A 14429-nucleotide genomic window follows, 5' to 3' on the forward strand; every position below is an offset into this window, starting at 1 on the left:
GGGGGGAGGGCGGGGGGGAGGCAGCAATATTGTAGTTAGTCTAATAGGGGTGCTCAACCTCTGGCCTGCAGGCCAAATCTGGCCCAAGAAACTATGATATCAGGCCCGCAGGGCTCCTGCAGGGAGTTGGAAAACTTGGCAGTCAGGGACCGGTGGAAGCTCTGCGCAGCTGGCTCCAGCCTCACCTGGGCCATTACAGTGAAAGGGGATCAAGGCTGGGCTGACCCTCAGGCATGCAGATTGGGCCAGACTGCTCGCCCACGTTAAGATTTGGCTGCTCTGTTCCAGCCCCACTCCACACATCCAGATCAGGATTGCTTCATCTCCATGCAACTCCCACACCTCCAGATTAGGGCTGCCTTACCCTGCATATCTGGACCAGGCTGCTTCTACCCCTGCTGCCATATTCAGGCTCAGAATTGCTCTGCCCCACCCACCCACCTCCACATGTCTGGATCAAGGCTGCTCTGTTACCAGTCCCCCCCCATGCATACAGATTGGGCCCAGGCTGTTTCCCTCCACCCCACACATTGGACTGGGGCCACTCCGCTTCACCCTGCACCAAGTAGATGGATCAAGGTCAGGCTACACAACACCCTGCAGCTGGATCGGGCCCACTGTACAGATTTGGCCTGCAGTGGGACCTGGTACTGTCCATCTGGCTCAAGGGGCAGAAAGGTTGGGTACCACTGGTCTATAAACATGCATCTCTACCCTGTCTTCTGCTTGACTTCAGACTAAAACAGCTAACTACTGCTCTCTGCTCATGAATTTGGAAAAAACGTGATGTATACAAATAGTCATAAGAAAAATCTTGCCTAAGATTTAACACACGTTCTCCAAAATTATAAAGGTCAGTTTTCAAAGATCTCCAGTTTTTCTGTCCTTCATCTTCCTTTAGCAATACTGCCTTGTCTTCAGGCATATCATTGAACCACCACTCTGAACTTACTTCTAAGAACTTGATCATTCATTTCCAAATTAACTCCCAGTTACAACTGAGTCTGTTTATATGGATAGGCTGAGAAAATGTTATTAAAAAGAACAAAGGCTCATGTCACTTTTTAAAAATGTTTTACACAAGCAGGATTCCACCAAAATTAGCAAACAGCAGAACTTCCACTGGAGCTCAATCAGGCCAGGATTTTCTTCTGTGTTAGCAGATACTGTCTCTTCCTTTAGTGAAAAGGAACAAATTTAAGGTCTAGCACAAATGTTAGCTACTTTCCTTAATCAGGAAACTGTACTCCACAAAAGGTCTATCACAAAACCAAGTTGGATTATAAGCACTCATCTTGTCCTAGTCCTAAGCATTTATTCATTTAATGAGTCTCAAAGAAACTTACTGAATGTATGGAGTAATATCTGCTTCTGTCCACTTTTCCCAAATGTGGAATAAGCTGTTGAATCTTTCCTGATTATCCTCAGGCAAGTCTTCTACTTTTAGCAGGAAAATAGTCTGTGGTCTGGAGTGTCTATCAACCAGAGCCAAGCCCTATTAGAACATTGAAAAAATAAATTCAATACAAGAACTAATTAAACCTCTCCTCTTGGCAACAGTTGACATAGACTGTCAAACTATTTAGCTTCAGTATTTGTAATTTCTAGAACAGTACAAATAACTCAAATGAAAGTTATCACAAAAGACAAGACATTATCTTTTACTTTTTTTCCAATGACTGCAGCACCATAATATCATACGATGTTCTAAAGTATGTTGGGCTTCTTGTTCCAACTACAAACATAATGTTTACATATTTTAGAGAAGTCCACCTCTCCTCCACAACCTCCCCTCTCCCCACCCTTCACTAACAACTAGGGAGTAATTCCCAGAGGTGGATTGGGGGAAGGGGGATGATGCATTCACACCTCCTTTAATTCATGTTCCACCCACATTTTAAAACCAACTGCCCAGGAGGGGAAGTGGCATTTCTATTCAGGCAGCAGTGATGAAGTCAGTTGACTTGATGGCTCATTATAATATGACCCAGACTGCTGCTAATCTCTCTTTACTCCACAGGTGTTAATGACCCTCACTTCTTTCTAATGATCTTGATATGCCATCAATCAAGTTTCTTCTACAGTGCTGCTGCCTGTTAGCTATTCCTGGGAATATATTTCTTCTATTTCACAGCCCTTCAGATTGTTTTCAGTTCTAATTTAACTGAAGGGAACATTAATTCAGGTGTAGAAACGAGAGACAGTGAAGTGTTGGATCCAAGAGCCACCCATGATAGTTCCTCTGCTAAACTATTGAGTGTCTAGGTCAAGATACTCAAGAGGGCTAGATTTTGTTTTACAAATCTAAACAAGAAACATAATTAAATATAATGATTACAGAACTAACGAGACAATATGTTTGGACTATTTTGCCTAGTTTATTGTGTTTTTTAAAACTTTATATAAGATAACAAATTAGTACACATTCTAACAAAGTTATATTTGTTTTTGCTTTGATGTTAAACTGTGTTCACCCCCCTAGCACCTCAGTAAAGTTTCTAATTTCTCTTTAAGTTTTATACAAATTTGTGCTATGTCATCACATATAACACAGCACATCATCTGCACCCCCCTTTCCATAATCCAAGAGCCACCCATGATAGTTCCTCTAAGCTATTGAGAGTCTAGGTAATTTCTCTCTCAGAATCTCAAATAAGAAGACTAACGCAGGGGCAGTTTGGCTCTCTGAGCCTCTGGCAGAAATGTTTGAAATGAAGTGGGAAACAGAAAGTTTGCTCATGTTTTATCTAAGTTCTATGTAACACCCTGCAAATGGATGAAACTGTAAGGGTAACACCCTGCAAATGGATGAAACCAAACAAGCTGGTTTAGAGAATGTTACCTTGAGCTGATCCAGCCTTGTTGTCATTCCTTCAGGGACACTTTGTTGCCATACTTCTTGAAACTCTGATAGATTAAATTTAACCGCATTTTGCAAGAGCATTTGTGCTGTAGTTCTGCATATTTTGTCTTCGTTCATTTCAAAATAAACTTCACCTGCTTTAAAAAAAGCCACACAGCCAGGAATTCTTATTTTATGCTATTAGGACAAGTCAGCCCAATTCCTCCTCCCCTCTGCTAATTCGATGGGCCTTTTGTACGCTCAGATCAAGTGTGGTACCTTCTGACCAAGTCTCTCCATTCTAGGGAAATAAATATCAGAACAACCCAATATGTTCTAGGCCCTATTCTGGCCCCTGTTGACATAAGGTTGATCTCAATAGACCAGTATCTTTTCCAGCATAAAGTTAATTCCACCCCCATCCCCTCCCCAATGTATTTGGGATTCAACCTGTTTCTACAGGAAGTATCTGCCTCCTCTTTTTAGTTTCCAAGGATCTACATTCTCATCCTAGGTCTTCTACCATAATGTAGGGTAAAGAAGGGGGTGAGGTAGATTTCCCGTCTTCTTTCGCCTCTGCCGGAAAACTAGGTGAATTCTCACAATTAAGGACAGGACAAATATTGGGCATGAGGCCTATGCCCAGGTCCTCCCATAGGCTTCCTGTAATTCAGACTTGTTTCTTAGGCAGCTTGTCTACAGATATCCCAAAATGCCACCCTAACTCTTTCCTCAGCTTCTTCAGTAGTTAGTTCAGTCCTGCCAAATTCTTGTTCTCAGCATAAGCAAATAGAGAGCCTTACATCATAGTATAGTCCAAGTTCTCCTAGTCCCAATCTGTTATTAAGTTCTGAAATCAGAAAAAATTTATCTTGACCTGCAGACTTTCAAAGGTCATCCTATTTGGTCAGACAGACTAATTCAGATGCCTGGATAACAAAATCCATCGGAAAAAAGTACTTTAATTCTCTACAAAAGATTTGAACTCGAATCATAGAAATTAAAAGTTTAGAAAGAACTCTGCTAAATTCATTAATTTTCTACAACAACATTAGTTCCTCACGGCCAGTTAAATAGGAAAGGAAGTCTTAGTCATCAGCCTAAAAAGGATTTTAATTAAAAATAACCTCTCTACTCATAATAGCCTAACAAAACCTATGAAAATTCTGTTATTTTACACTGGTAATATTGGTGTTACCATCTTTATTTAAAAGCTTAAGATGTCATAACTCACCTTCATCAGTATATTTCTTTCCATAGCTTAAAAGAATGTGTTCTATCATTTCTCTGAAAAAAAACAGAAATTTAAAGGTTTACTTTTATACGTTTCATTTTTTGACTAAACGAATGTAGTTTGAACCTGTGCTGTCCCCCACCACTAGAAACACTACAAGTCTTTTAATTCTTCTGACTAGCAATTTGCAGCAGCAGATACAAAGAGGAGCAGGAGCAGACAAAACCAAGAGAAAAAATGGGAGGATGAAACATGTCCTAAGGGCTAAAGGCTAATACACACTGAACAGAAACACAGAAGGGTGTCAAAAACTAAAAAGAGTGAATTGGTTGAAAGGAAACAGAATGGATAACAGCTAAAAAGGACAGGAATGAAGAGTCTGACTTTAGATTTCCAAGACTTATAACAATGGGACCCCAATCCCTCATTAGCAAAACACACAACCGGAGCTGCACAAAACGTGTCAGTAACTTACAATATACTAAAAAGAGATGATACTCAATGGAGTAAAGGCATCAAATTATAGTCTAACACAGTGGTGTTCAACCTTCAGTCCATGGGCCACATGTCATCCAGGTCCCAAGAATTTGGTAGCGAGGAAGTGGTGGAAGCATTCATTGCTGCTCCCTTGCTACCAAATCTCCAGACCTGTAGAGAGCCCCCAGGCCAGATGAAGCCCTGTGAGCTAGGCCTGTGGGAGCAGCCCTGCACCACACTTCCGGCCCTCAGAGCCAGAAGACTGAGCACCACTGGTTTAACTTGTATCCATTTCTAGGGAGAAGTAGTTACCCATGTTAGTCTGAGGTTAGGAAGAAGCTGCCACACTATCCTACGTCTTTGTACTCATTTGTAGACTTTTTAATCAAATAAAACATGTGAGTACATTACAGTCCCCTAAACAAGGCTTTAATTTTATTTTTGTGGCACTTAAAATAGTAAACTTGAAAATAGATTTGCAGTTTGATGGAATGGCTTTAAAATATTTTGCTACTATCATCTTCATACATAATCACTATAATGGTCAAGAGTGTATACAGATAGTTATATCACACATAGCACTAAACTACCAGAAATACCAGTGTTTTGTGCATGAGAGATCCACCACATATATTTGACTTGCTTTGCTTCATGATGGTATTCTACCCTAGGCAGCTCTTCAATTAGTGTCAACATATACTACTGTCAATGTATACTATGCAGCCGAGTCAGCATAAAATATTTTAACAGTACTCACTACTTGCTGCCAAGAGACTGGGATAGACTCTTTGAAAATCCTGCTCCCCGCCTCCCCCTTTTTCCATGGATTAGGGGTACAAATTAAGAGGGGGTGGGAAAAGAGGGTACAAGAAGTCTTTGATATTGAACCCCTGCACAAGATAAAATTGCAGTTCATGCTCCCCAGAGTAAAAGGTGGCTCATTTCTAGTGCTCCATGGGATACAAGATAATTAAAAGAGATTATGAGATAGGACCAGGGTCCTCTCTCACCTGCAAACCAGTCAGTTTAGCCAGACAAATGCAGTCGACTGGCAGGTTGCAAGCTGTCCCTCCAGGGAATTGTAAGAATGCACATTTTCCCAAGTACAGTCAGACTTCTCCCTTAGGCTGTGCACTGCTACACTGTCATTAAAGTTGTACTGAGCCTTAACAGTACAAAGGATCCTTATTACACTTCTCTTTATGCAAATTTGGTTTGTGCAAATTCATTTATATGCAACAACCTTATTTATACTAAAAATTCGCTTTGTGTGAGAAAAATCTGATCTTATGCAAAGTCGGCTGGCAATGAGCAGCCTGCAGGCTGACAGAGTGACAGCTTGCGTGGAGCTGGGAGGAGGAAGGCGGTGAGACAGAGGGCGCTATGTGCACATATAGTACATACATGCGGCCCCAAGTAACCTTGAGGGCAGCTCTGGCAGATAAAGTGGGGGAAAGAGAGGGATTGAGGCCACTGTAGGGAGGGAGCCGGGCAGGGCTGGAGCTGCTGTCCAGCTGGTGTGTGCTTCGGGCCTGGGGCTGCAGTGTGCAGCTGCAAGGCCCCAGCAGGGAGCAGGATGGAGCCTCTGGTGGCTAGTTGGGGGAGGGAGAGGGCTGGCTCCCCACTGCCACCCACACTTCCAAGGGAGGGGGGGGGGAAACAAAAAAAAAAAAACACAGGCGCAGTGGGCCCTGGCCCCAGTCCTGGGCCTGGCTTGGCTCCTTTCCCTGCCTGGTCCCAACACCACGCACCCCGCTGCCCTGGCCACGTGCCTACTGTGACACAGGGCTGCACCCCTCAGAGCTGCAGGCACAGGAGGCATGTCCCCAGGGCAGCACAAGACGAGTAGCCACCATTCCCTGCTGCTCTGCTTCCCTGCCCTGGGTGCCTCTCCAGCCCAGGGGACATGACACCGCGTGGCTGGGAATGGCAGGGCTGCGCAGAGGCTACAAGCTCCCTGCTGCACCAGATCATGCCCACTGGGCTGCAGAGGCACACAGGGCAGGGAAGCAGGGAACAGTGGGGCTGCACAGAGAAGGTGCTCACCCTGCACTGCCTTGGTGATGTGCCCGCTGCGCAAGCTGCTGCTTGTAGTGTGGGCCAAGCACCATCTCCATGTGGCCCCGCTGTTCCCTCCTTCCCTGCCCCAGGTGCCTCTCCAGCCCGGCAGACATTACCCAGCGCAGCAGAGAGCTCGTAGCCTCTCTGCGCAGTCCTGCTGTTCCCAGCTGTGCTGGGTCACACCCGCCAGGCTTGAGAGGCACCAAGGGAAGGGAAAGGAAGCAGGGCGGAGCTAGAGCGGAGAGCAACCACCATTCCCTACCACCCTGCTTCCTTCCCCCAGGTGCCTCTCCAGCCTGCCCCGTGGTGCCCTGGCAATGCATCCCCTGTGCGTGCCGCTGCTTGTAGCGTGGAGCTCGCAGCCTCTCCATGCAGCAGTTATTGTATTGTGTGATTACTGTTTGAATTTGTCATGGTTTGGCGGGGAAAGTGAGGCTAGTATGTATCCCTATTAAATACATGTAATAATGGATTCTCTTTATGCGAATTTGCTTTATGCAAGTGTTTTTTAGAATGCAACCCTGGCATAAAGAGAGACCCGAGTGTACTGTACTTTACATAAAAAGACCAAGGACATCTACTCTTAAACACTGTGCTGGCTGCGTTCCATAGTTACAGAAAACATGAAATTAGTGCAAATATGAATGCAATTAGTAAATGAAAATATTAGTGATAATTATCAGTACCTTGGTTTGTAATTCTTTAACTATTAAATACTTAAACAACAAAAACACCACTTACTTAGGTTCCAAAGGTCCAAGCTCTTGAAGACAGACATTTAAAGGAATCTTACTGAAAGACCAGGACTCAGAGTCTATTAGTTGAGTTATATGATTCACTAGTTTCACCTCATAATCAAATTCTAGAATTCTCCAATATCCTATGAAATATAAAAGAGATGTAATGCAATATTATATAGGCCAGGGCTGTCCAACTTCTGAGTGGCTGAGGGCCACAGACTCCCCCCCCAGCCATACACCATGAGTCACAAGCTGTTAGTGCCCCTCCTACCACAGACATGTTCACCACCCCACAGGTCCCCCCTGCTGTATTGTCTGTGCCCTGCATGCCATACCATGAGGAACTCCCCCCACCACACCATGCAGCAGGTAACTTCCTCTGTACCATGATGACACCCATGCTGTGCCATACAGTCCCTGCCTCTCCTGGAGCCACCCAACTGAAAGTTCCCTCAGTCCTACCCCCAAAAGCCAGCAGAAGCTGAGAAGGCAGAGAGAGACTGGAGACCCTAACAGCAGCTGCCAGAGTGGTGGGAGAACAGCACCTAGACAGGAAGCCCAGGAGCTACAAGTTAACCCTTCAGCAGCTGCATGTGACCCATGGGCCACCAGTTAGACAGCAAAAGGCAGGAGATATGATATAGGCATTAATGGAGACCAGCATAATTATTTTTTTCAAAGTGAACTTGACGCCTTCTATATTAAAGCTACTGGGTATTTTGCAATTACAAATGAAAAGGGAAGTGGTTCATGGGAATGTAATAAGCTGGAATCCACATTTTGAAAGTCAGAGGAGGAATAAGTGACAAACATTTTCCAGTTTACTACTCATCTTTGTATTTCATGTTATGATAGAAACTGTTGGAATCACATGAGGCTACTATAAAGTAATTTGTTAGAAGATAGAGGTAGCTAGCTGTTTTAATAAGAAATCAGGCAGGAGGAAGGATAGAGATGCAACCTTACAGAACTGAATCAGGGATACATAAGCTTTTATGAGCAGGAGCTCACTTCCTCAGATGCTATGAAAGGACATCCTCACGGCAGACTATGGAAGAAAGTAATTTGAATATAGAAGACGTGGAAGGGAAGGAGGAGAAAAGCTCTGCAATCTCCACTTTTGTGCATTTATACCTAAGATAAAGCCTATATGTTATGCTAAATCATACATATTCTCTAGAAATAAATACCTTCGATTTTGCAGGCATTTATAACCTGCAGATAATGTAGCATTTCTTCCTCACTTGCTTGAATGTGTTCTAGCAAGTCTTCTGTTGTATACTGTAGTATGCAAGGGGGAAGGGAAAAAAGAAGAGTCAGGTCCAACTTCAATTTAGGTTTACCAAGTGAACATGAAATATTGTTTCTGCACGATCTACAACAACACTGTATTGTTTTTGCATGATTTAAAAGTTTAACTGACTTATTTCAATGTTCCCCTTTGGTTTAAACCAGTCTCAAAGGGTCATTCAATTAAACTATTCTAATTAAGGAGAAGCCTTTTTGTCCATGCATCAATGATAGAAGTACATCCCAAAATTCAGATTGGCTGAATGAGCATCCTATACAAGATACATTCACCTTACATTCCCCCTTTGCTTGTTTCCTCTCCTATTGCATCTAAACCCCACTTTTGATTTTACACGATTCAAGGTAGGTTTAAAATTAAGCAAGAAAATTAGCTCATCCACATTCAGAATCCACCACCATCATCATCAAAATAAGCCACTTCACATTATAGTTTGAATAACTAATGAATAAAATAGAACGTTTGCCAGTTGCACCTCACCAGGTTCATCTTTCCTAGAAGAGGCATCTTTAAATATTTAAAGCTAGATTCATTGTAGTTTAAGAATATTTTCCTGGCAGGAAACTACTAGTAGTCCCTAGTAAGACAAAAATATAATAACCACCACTAACTTTAGATATTATTCTTGGTATATTTTATAAAATTTCGTCCCTTTCTCCAAGTCTGTCCCTTTGAGCAATTCCTTTTGTTTTTCCTCCTCCCTTGTTCTTCTATTAGGACCCTAGTCTCAGTAACATCAGATCTGATAAACTGAGTGGCGTGGAAACCATATAAATGCATAAAGAGAAGACCTTCAAGTTACACAGAGACACTTCAGGGAAAGTTGCTAGCAATTTAGTAGAGGGAACACTGCCCTAAGAGTTAGCAGAGAACAAATACCATAGGTATTTGGTACAGGTGAGCTCAAGAGAACTAGCCTGCTAGGCATGCTCCTTCAGGCAAGTTAGAACACTAGGGTCCTGTCCACTTACCTTAAATCACAGGTTTATTAATGAGCGTATGTCAGTTTGAGTGCCCTGAATAAACTACATCTGAGATAATTTAGGTAGCTAGAATAAACTATCCTGTGATTTTAACTTACTACAGTACTTTTCTCTCTCCCCCTCATTATTTTTAGCACTGCTGTTATCTGGATGTTGAACTTCTGCTGCTTCACCTCAGGGGTAGCCAAAACGTTGAGTATTATATCGCAAACATTATAGTAGAGTTAAGAATTCATGGAAGCAAAACTAACTAGAAATTTACAATAAGAATAAACTGCTTGTGTTCCGAAGACGAAAAGCGTGTTTATATTTTTTGTCATGGGTAAGTAAGAGTAAAACAAGCAGCATCATGAAATTTTTTTTTCCTATGCACTTGAATTATGTTTAATAAGCCAAAACCAAATCAGAGCCTATAGTAGGTACAAATTCTATCCACCCACAAAACTTACTGTCTAATTTTAAGTTTCATAGGGTCTTCCATGATACAGGCAAGAATCTTCCCATTAACATTCAGGGAACAACTAGGCATACCTAACATCACAGGAATATTGTATTTTAAATTCAGAGAAGTCTGATGTTAATTTTGAGCACTACTGTTTGGAATAACATGTTTGCAAGAGTGAAACAGCTTTATAGATATTCATTAAGTCAAGTGTAAATGTTTAACAAATGTATCTTATTTTCTAGATAAATTTATTTACTTTTTTGAAGTCTCCCGCCTTCAGGACATTACTTCTATTATTAACCACAGACTAGACAATTCATCCCTACTCAACTTGGATCTGACCTTGAACAGGATTTTTTGGAAACATCATTTGCATGTTAATAGTAAAAGCAATAACTCTGGTAGAGGACATCTCAGTTTTCTCCCTCCATATTCACTGACTACATTCAAGTTATTCTCCTTTATTTTCTTATCGTTCTATCTCCTTCCCTGAAAGGTGGGTGACTAGCAAAGACAGAAATCTGAAGTCACAAGAAGCAGAACTACAGGCACATACAAGTGAGGGAAAAATCTGGTCACATCAAGTTGACCAAACTCCCAGAAGTCTTTTTGAGATGACTCAAAATTGGCAGTGATTGTGACCTAAAGTTAACCCCAGTAAAATGCCAGGGAACTTGGAACATTTAAAACAATGGAACAATAGACCCATAAAATAAAATGATAACATGGTAATTTTTAGGAGTAATTAATTTGGGGTTGGGAAAATAACAGGAAAATATTCTCAAGGTGCAAGGATATGCTATTGTATTTTTAGGATCTATGAGCCAAAATATTACGTAACAAGCTTGGCTAGCATTGATAATGATGACATCACTAAAGGGTTAAATAGCCCAAGCAAGTGAAGTCAGGGTTCACTGTTTGCTGCATGCTATCTGAACCACTTGCATGAGTTTGAGAGAGATATCTGCATGGATCTCTAAAGGACGACCAAGCCTTCGGACTTGGAACAACAGCGCAACCCAGGAAGCTTTCCCAGAATGGCCAGCTGAGGGAAGTAACTCCTGCGTAACAGCTCTAGACAGACTGTGAAGTGGTGAAGAGTCACGTTAACGCACTCAGTCTTTGGTCTGCTTACATTCTGGCAATCCCAGTAAAGTTGACTACCTGTATTCTGGCAACCCCAGTTAATGACTTGCTTTGTGCTTAGTAGATGTTTTGTAGTCAATAAAGCTTCTGAACTGTTTGTCAGACGAGTGACGGTGGTTAATCACAGAGGTCTCCTCACCAACAGAGAAGTAGGGCTTGGATGAGTTTCTACCCAACAAGAATTACTAAATTCTCAGAGACCAGTGAAGGCCGTCACCTGTTCACCTCTCCCATTTCTCCCAAAAATTAAGCTAAAAAGGTGTTCTCCCATAGAATAATGCTGAATCTGTCCACTTCTTACACAAAAAGAAGTCTTTTTCTTCTCTCTGCCACCAGGCCAACATCTTGCTGGCTGCTGTCAAGTAACTAGCCGTTCCTAGCTAATCTGCCAGGCTCTCTCAGCATGGGGAAAAAATAAACAAAAAATAAACACAGACAAACAAAGAGGACACACAGGTGAGAGCAGGGCACAACTCTGCACTCAGGCAATACTTATAAACAGAGCAAGTGGTGTGGGAAGTTGTTTTCAATTTATTAGCAATTTTTTTAAGGGATTCTAAATCATTGCCTGCTGCAAACTCAAAAGTGTTTTATTTCACAGACTTACCTTTGAGTCGGCTGAGCTTTGATCTTTTCCAATGTCTGGCCCTTCATAAGGATTTTCTGATAAAAGTTTCTTCAGTTTCTTTAGCTTTGGTCGACATCGCCTTAATTCCCAATAGTTATTGGCAAAACCAGCAACCTACAATAAGAAAATAAAATGATTTTGAGTCATTTTAATTTAACACTTGTAGTCAAAGAATAGAAGAATAGAAAAGTAGGATTAGAAGGGACCTCACCTCAGGAGGTCATCTAGTCCAGAGGTGATCAACTCTTGGCCCATGAGCCAGATCTCAGTGTATAGGCCCAGGATAGGACAGTGCTGAGCCCCAGGGCCCAATCTCAGCATGTGGGGCTCAATCCGGCCTGCAGACTGGCCCCACGCTACTCATCTGGTCCACAAATCCAAAAGCTTGAACACCACTGCTCTAGTCTAACCGCCGGGTCAAGGCAAGATCCTCCTTACCCAAAAGCCAAGTACTTGTCTAAACCATTTTAATGTACAAACGAACGTCTGGTACAATTACTAGGCACAATGCAAACCAGCAAGAAGTAAATAATAATAAAAATAATACATAAATAATAACAATAAAAAAAATCCTATCTTATTACAGGTAAAGCAGGAGGATAAGGACACTATCGACATCTTAAGAGTCCTAGAACACCTTGCTACTGCAAGGACAGGAAGCAGTTTGTTAAAATACACTCAAGAGATCCAAAGAAGAGATCGTGAAAGTACAGTTAATGATGGACTCTGTAAGATTTTTATTAACATAAACAAGAAGAACATACCTGCGTATGAAAAATATTACATAAGGTTTGATCTGTAAGTAATTGCTCTGGAGTTTTGCAGCCAGGAATAAACAGCAACATATTCGAGGTATCTGCAATTTTCATGTCGTAAGTTTTATCTTTACTGCACAGCACAGCTTGTTCATCCCTTTCACCACGAATAACCAAGCTGCAAAAGAATTTTCATTTATAATGGGAGCATAACTATGTTCAATACTTCGTTATCCCTAAGGAAGAGATTTGAGAATGAAACATACATTTTAAATAAATTAAACATTGCTAAACTTGAATGGTGGCAAGTGACAGGTACTGCAACTGTTATTACTGACTGCATATAAAAATCTGTAGATGTAACATGCCAATTAGTTTAAGTTACAATATCCTGCTAATGAGAAAGTAGTTGAGGATTTAAGAGTTTGCTTCACAAACATTCTCACTGCAAACTTAACCCAAGCTATAATCTAAACCAGAGATGTCAAAACTATAGCCTGCTGGCTGGACCTGGCTCTGTGTTCAATCCGCTGACCGTGGTGATGCCCATGGGTCTCAGGCCTATGCACCACATGAGCATGTACTGGCCCCAGCCCTGTGCTCTGCATGTGGCAGCACCAGTCCAGTGCATGAGACTGGACCCAGTGCTTGTGGAGCATGCAGGCCTGGTTCATAGACTCATAGACTGTAAGGCCGGAAGGGACCTTAGAAGATCATGGGGTCCAGCCCCCTGCACCAAGCAGGAAAGACAACTTGGGGTCAGGTGACCCCAGCAAGGTGATTCTCTAGTCTCCTCTTGAAGGTTCCCAGGGTGGGTGATTGCACCACCTCAGGAGGGAGCTTATTCCAGTCTGGACACCCTGACTGTGCAGAAGTTTTTCCTAAAGTTGAGCCTACATCGGTCTTCCAGGAGTTTGTGGCCATTACTCCTGGTTTTCCCCTTGGGTGCCCTGGTGAACAGTTGCTCACCGAGCCCTTCATGTACTCCCCTGGTGCAGCAGTAAGCTGCTACCAGGTCCCCTCTCAGCCTTCTTTTCTTCAGGCCGAAGAGTCCCAGGTCCCTCAGCCTCTCCTTGTACAGCTTGCCGGGGAAGACTGATCGTACAGGTGGCTCTTTTTTGGACTCCCTCAAGCTTGTGCACGTCCTTGTTAAAGTGCGGTGCCCAGGACTGGACGCAGTCCTCCAGCTGCGGTCTCACCAGTGCTGAGCAGAGCGGAAGAATCACCTCCTGGGTTTTGCTGGAGATGCATCGGTTGATGCCTGCCGGAGCAGTGTTAGCCCAGCTGGCGTACAGGGTACGCAGCGCCCCGTCTTTGGGAGCCGCATCCGGGGCTGGTCTAGACGGGCTCTGGTGCGTGGGGCCAGCCTGTCGGTCCAATCCATCGCGTGGGCCAGCCCCACGCCCCTCCTCTAGCCCCATGAGCCGATAACCCTCATCTCAAGCCCTCCAAAAAGCTCATTCAAAAGCCTCCGACGTGCATTTGGAGATGACATCAGCTTGTTTCAACGCACTCCCTGAACCAAATAAACTAAAGGCCTTTAAGCGGGGCTGGGACACGCAGGGACAGGAGCGGGGCCTCCTCCCCCTGCCCCCCGGCCCGGCCCAGCCCGCCCACCTGCGGCCCGCCTCCAGCTCGGCGCACAGCCCGGCCTCCAGCTGCAGCAGGCAGCAGTCGCCGGCGCTGGCGCGGGGCCCGAAACGGAGGCACTGCGCGGCGGGCAGCAGCTCGGCCGGGTTGAGCTTGGCGATATGCAGCGTGGCGTCCACCTCCGCGCGGCTCCGCATGGCTCGGGCCGCCCCCGCGGCG

General features: G+C 43.6%; 1 protein-coding gene across 3 annotated transcripts in view; it reads right to left on the reverse strand.

Moving 5' to 3' along the window:
* Window positions 1–14423, reverse strand: part of DSCC1 (DNA replication and sister chromatid cohesion 1) — a 17120-nt gene extending 2697 nt beyond the window's left edge. The window contains exons 1-8 of one of the 3 annotated variants that reach the window (XM_006026813.2): window positions 14238–14423; window positions 12630–12798; window positions 11845–11979; window positions 8545–8635; window positions 7356–7494; window positions 4077–4129; window positions 2843–2997; window positions 1347–1495 (exon numbers count right to left, since the gene is read on the reverse strand). In XM_006026813.2, the coding sequence (XP_006026875.1) occupies window positions 1347–1495; window positions 2843–2997; window positions 4077–4129; window positions 7356–7494; window positions 8545–8635; window positions 11845–11979; window positions 12630–12798; window positions 14238–14407 (1061 nt within the window). In that variant the 5' untranslated portion in view covers window positions 14408–14423. Of the gene's footprint in view, window positions 1–1346; window positions 1496–2842; window positions 3001–4076; window positions 4130–7355; window positions 7495–8544; window positions 8636–11844; window positions 11980–12629; window positions 12799–13819; window positions 13928–14237 lie in introns of those variants that run through there. The other 2 variants (XM_025207820.1, XM_025207821.1) reach the window with 2 other exon arrangements.
* Between the last annotated feature and the right edge of the window lie 6 nt (window positions 14424–14429).

The sequence above is a fragment of the Alligator sinensis genome, unplaced genomic scaffold (assembly GCF_000455745.1).
Source record: "Alligator sinensis unplaced genomic scaffold, ASM45574v1 scaffold895_3, whole genome shotgun sequence".
Classification (NCBI taxonomy): Eukaryota; Metazoa; Chordata; order Crocodylia; family Alligatoridae; genus Alligator; species Alligator sinensis.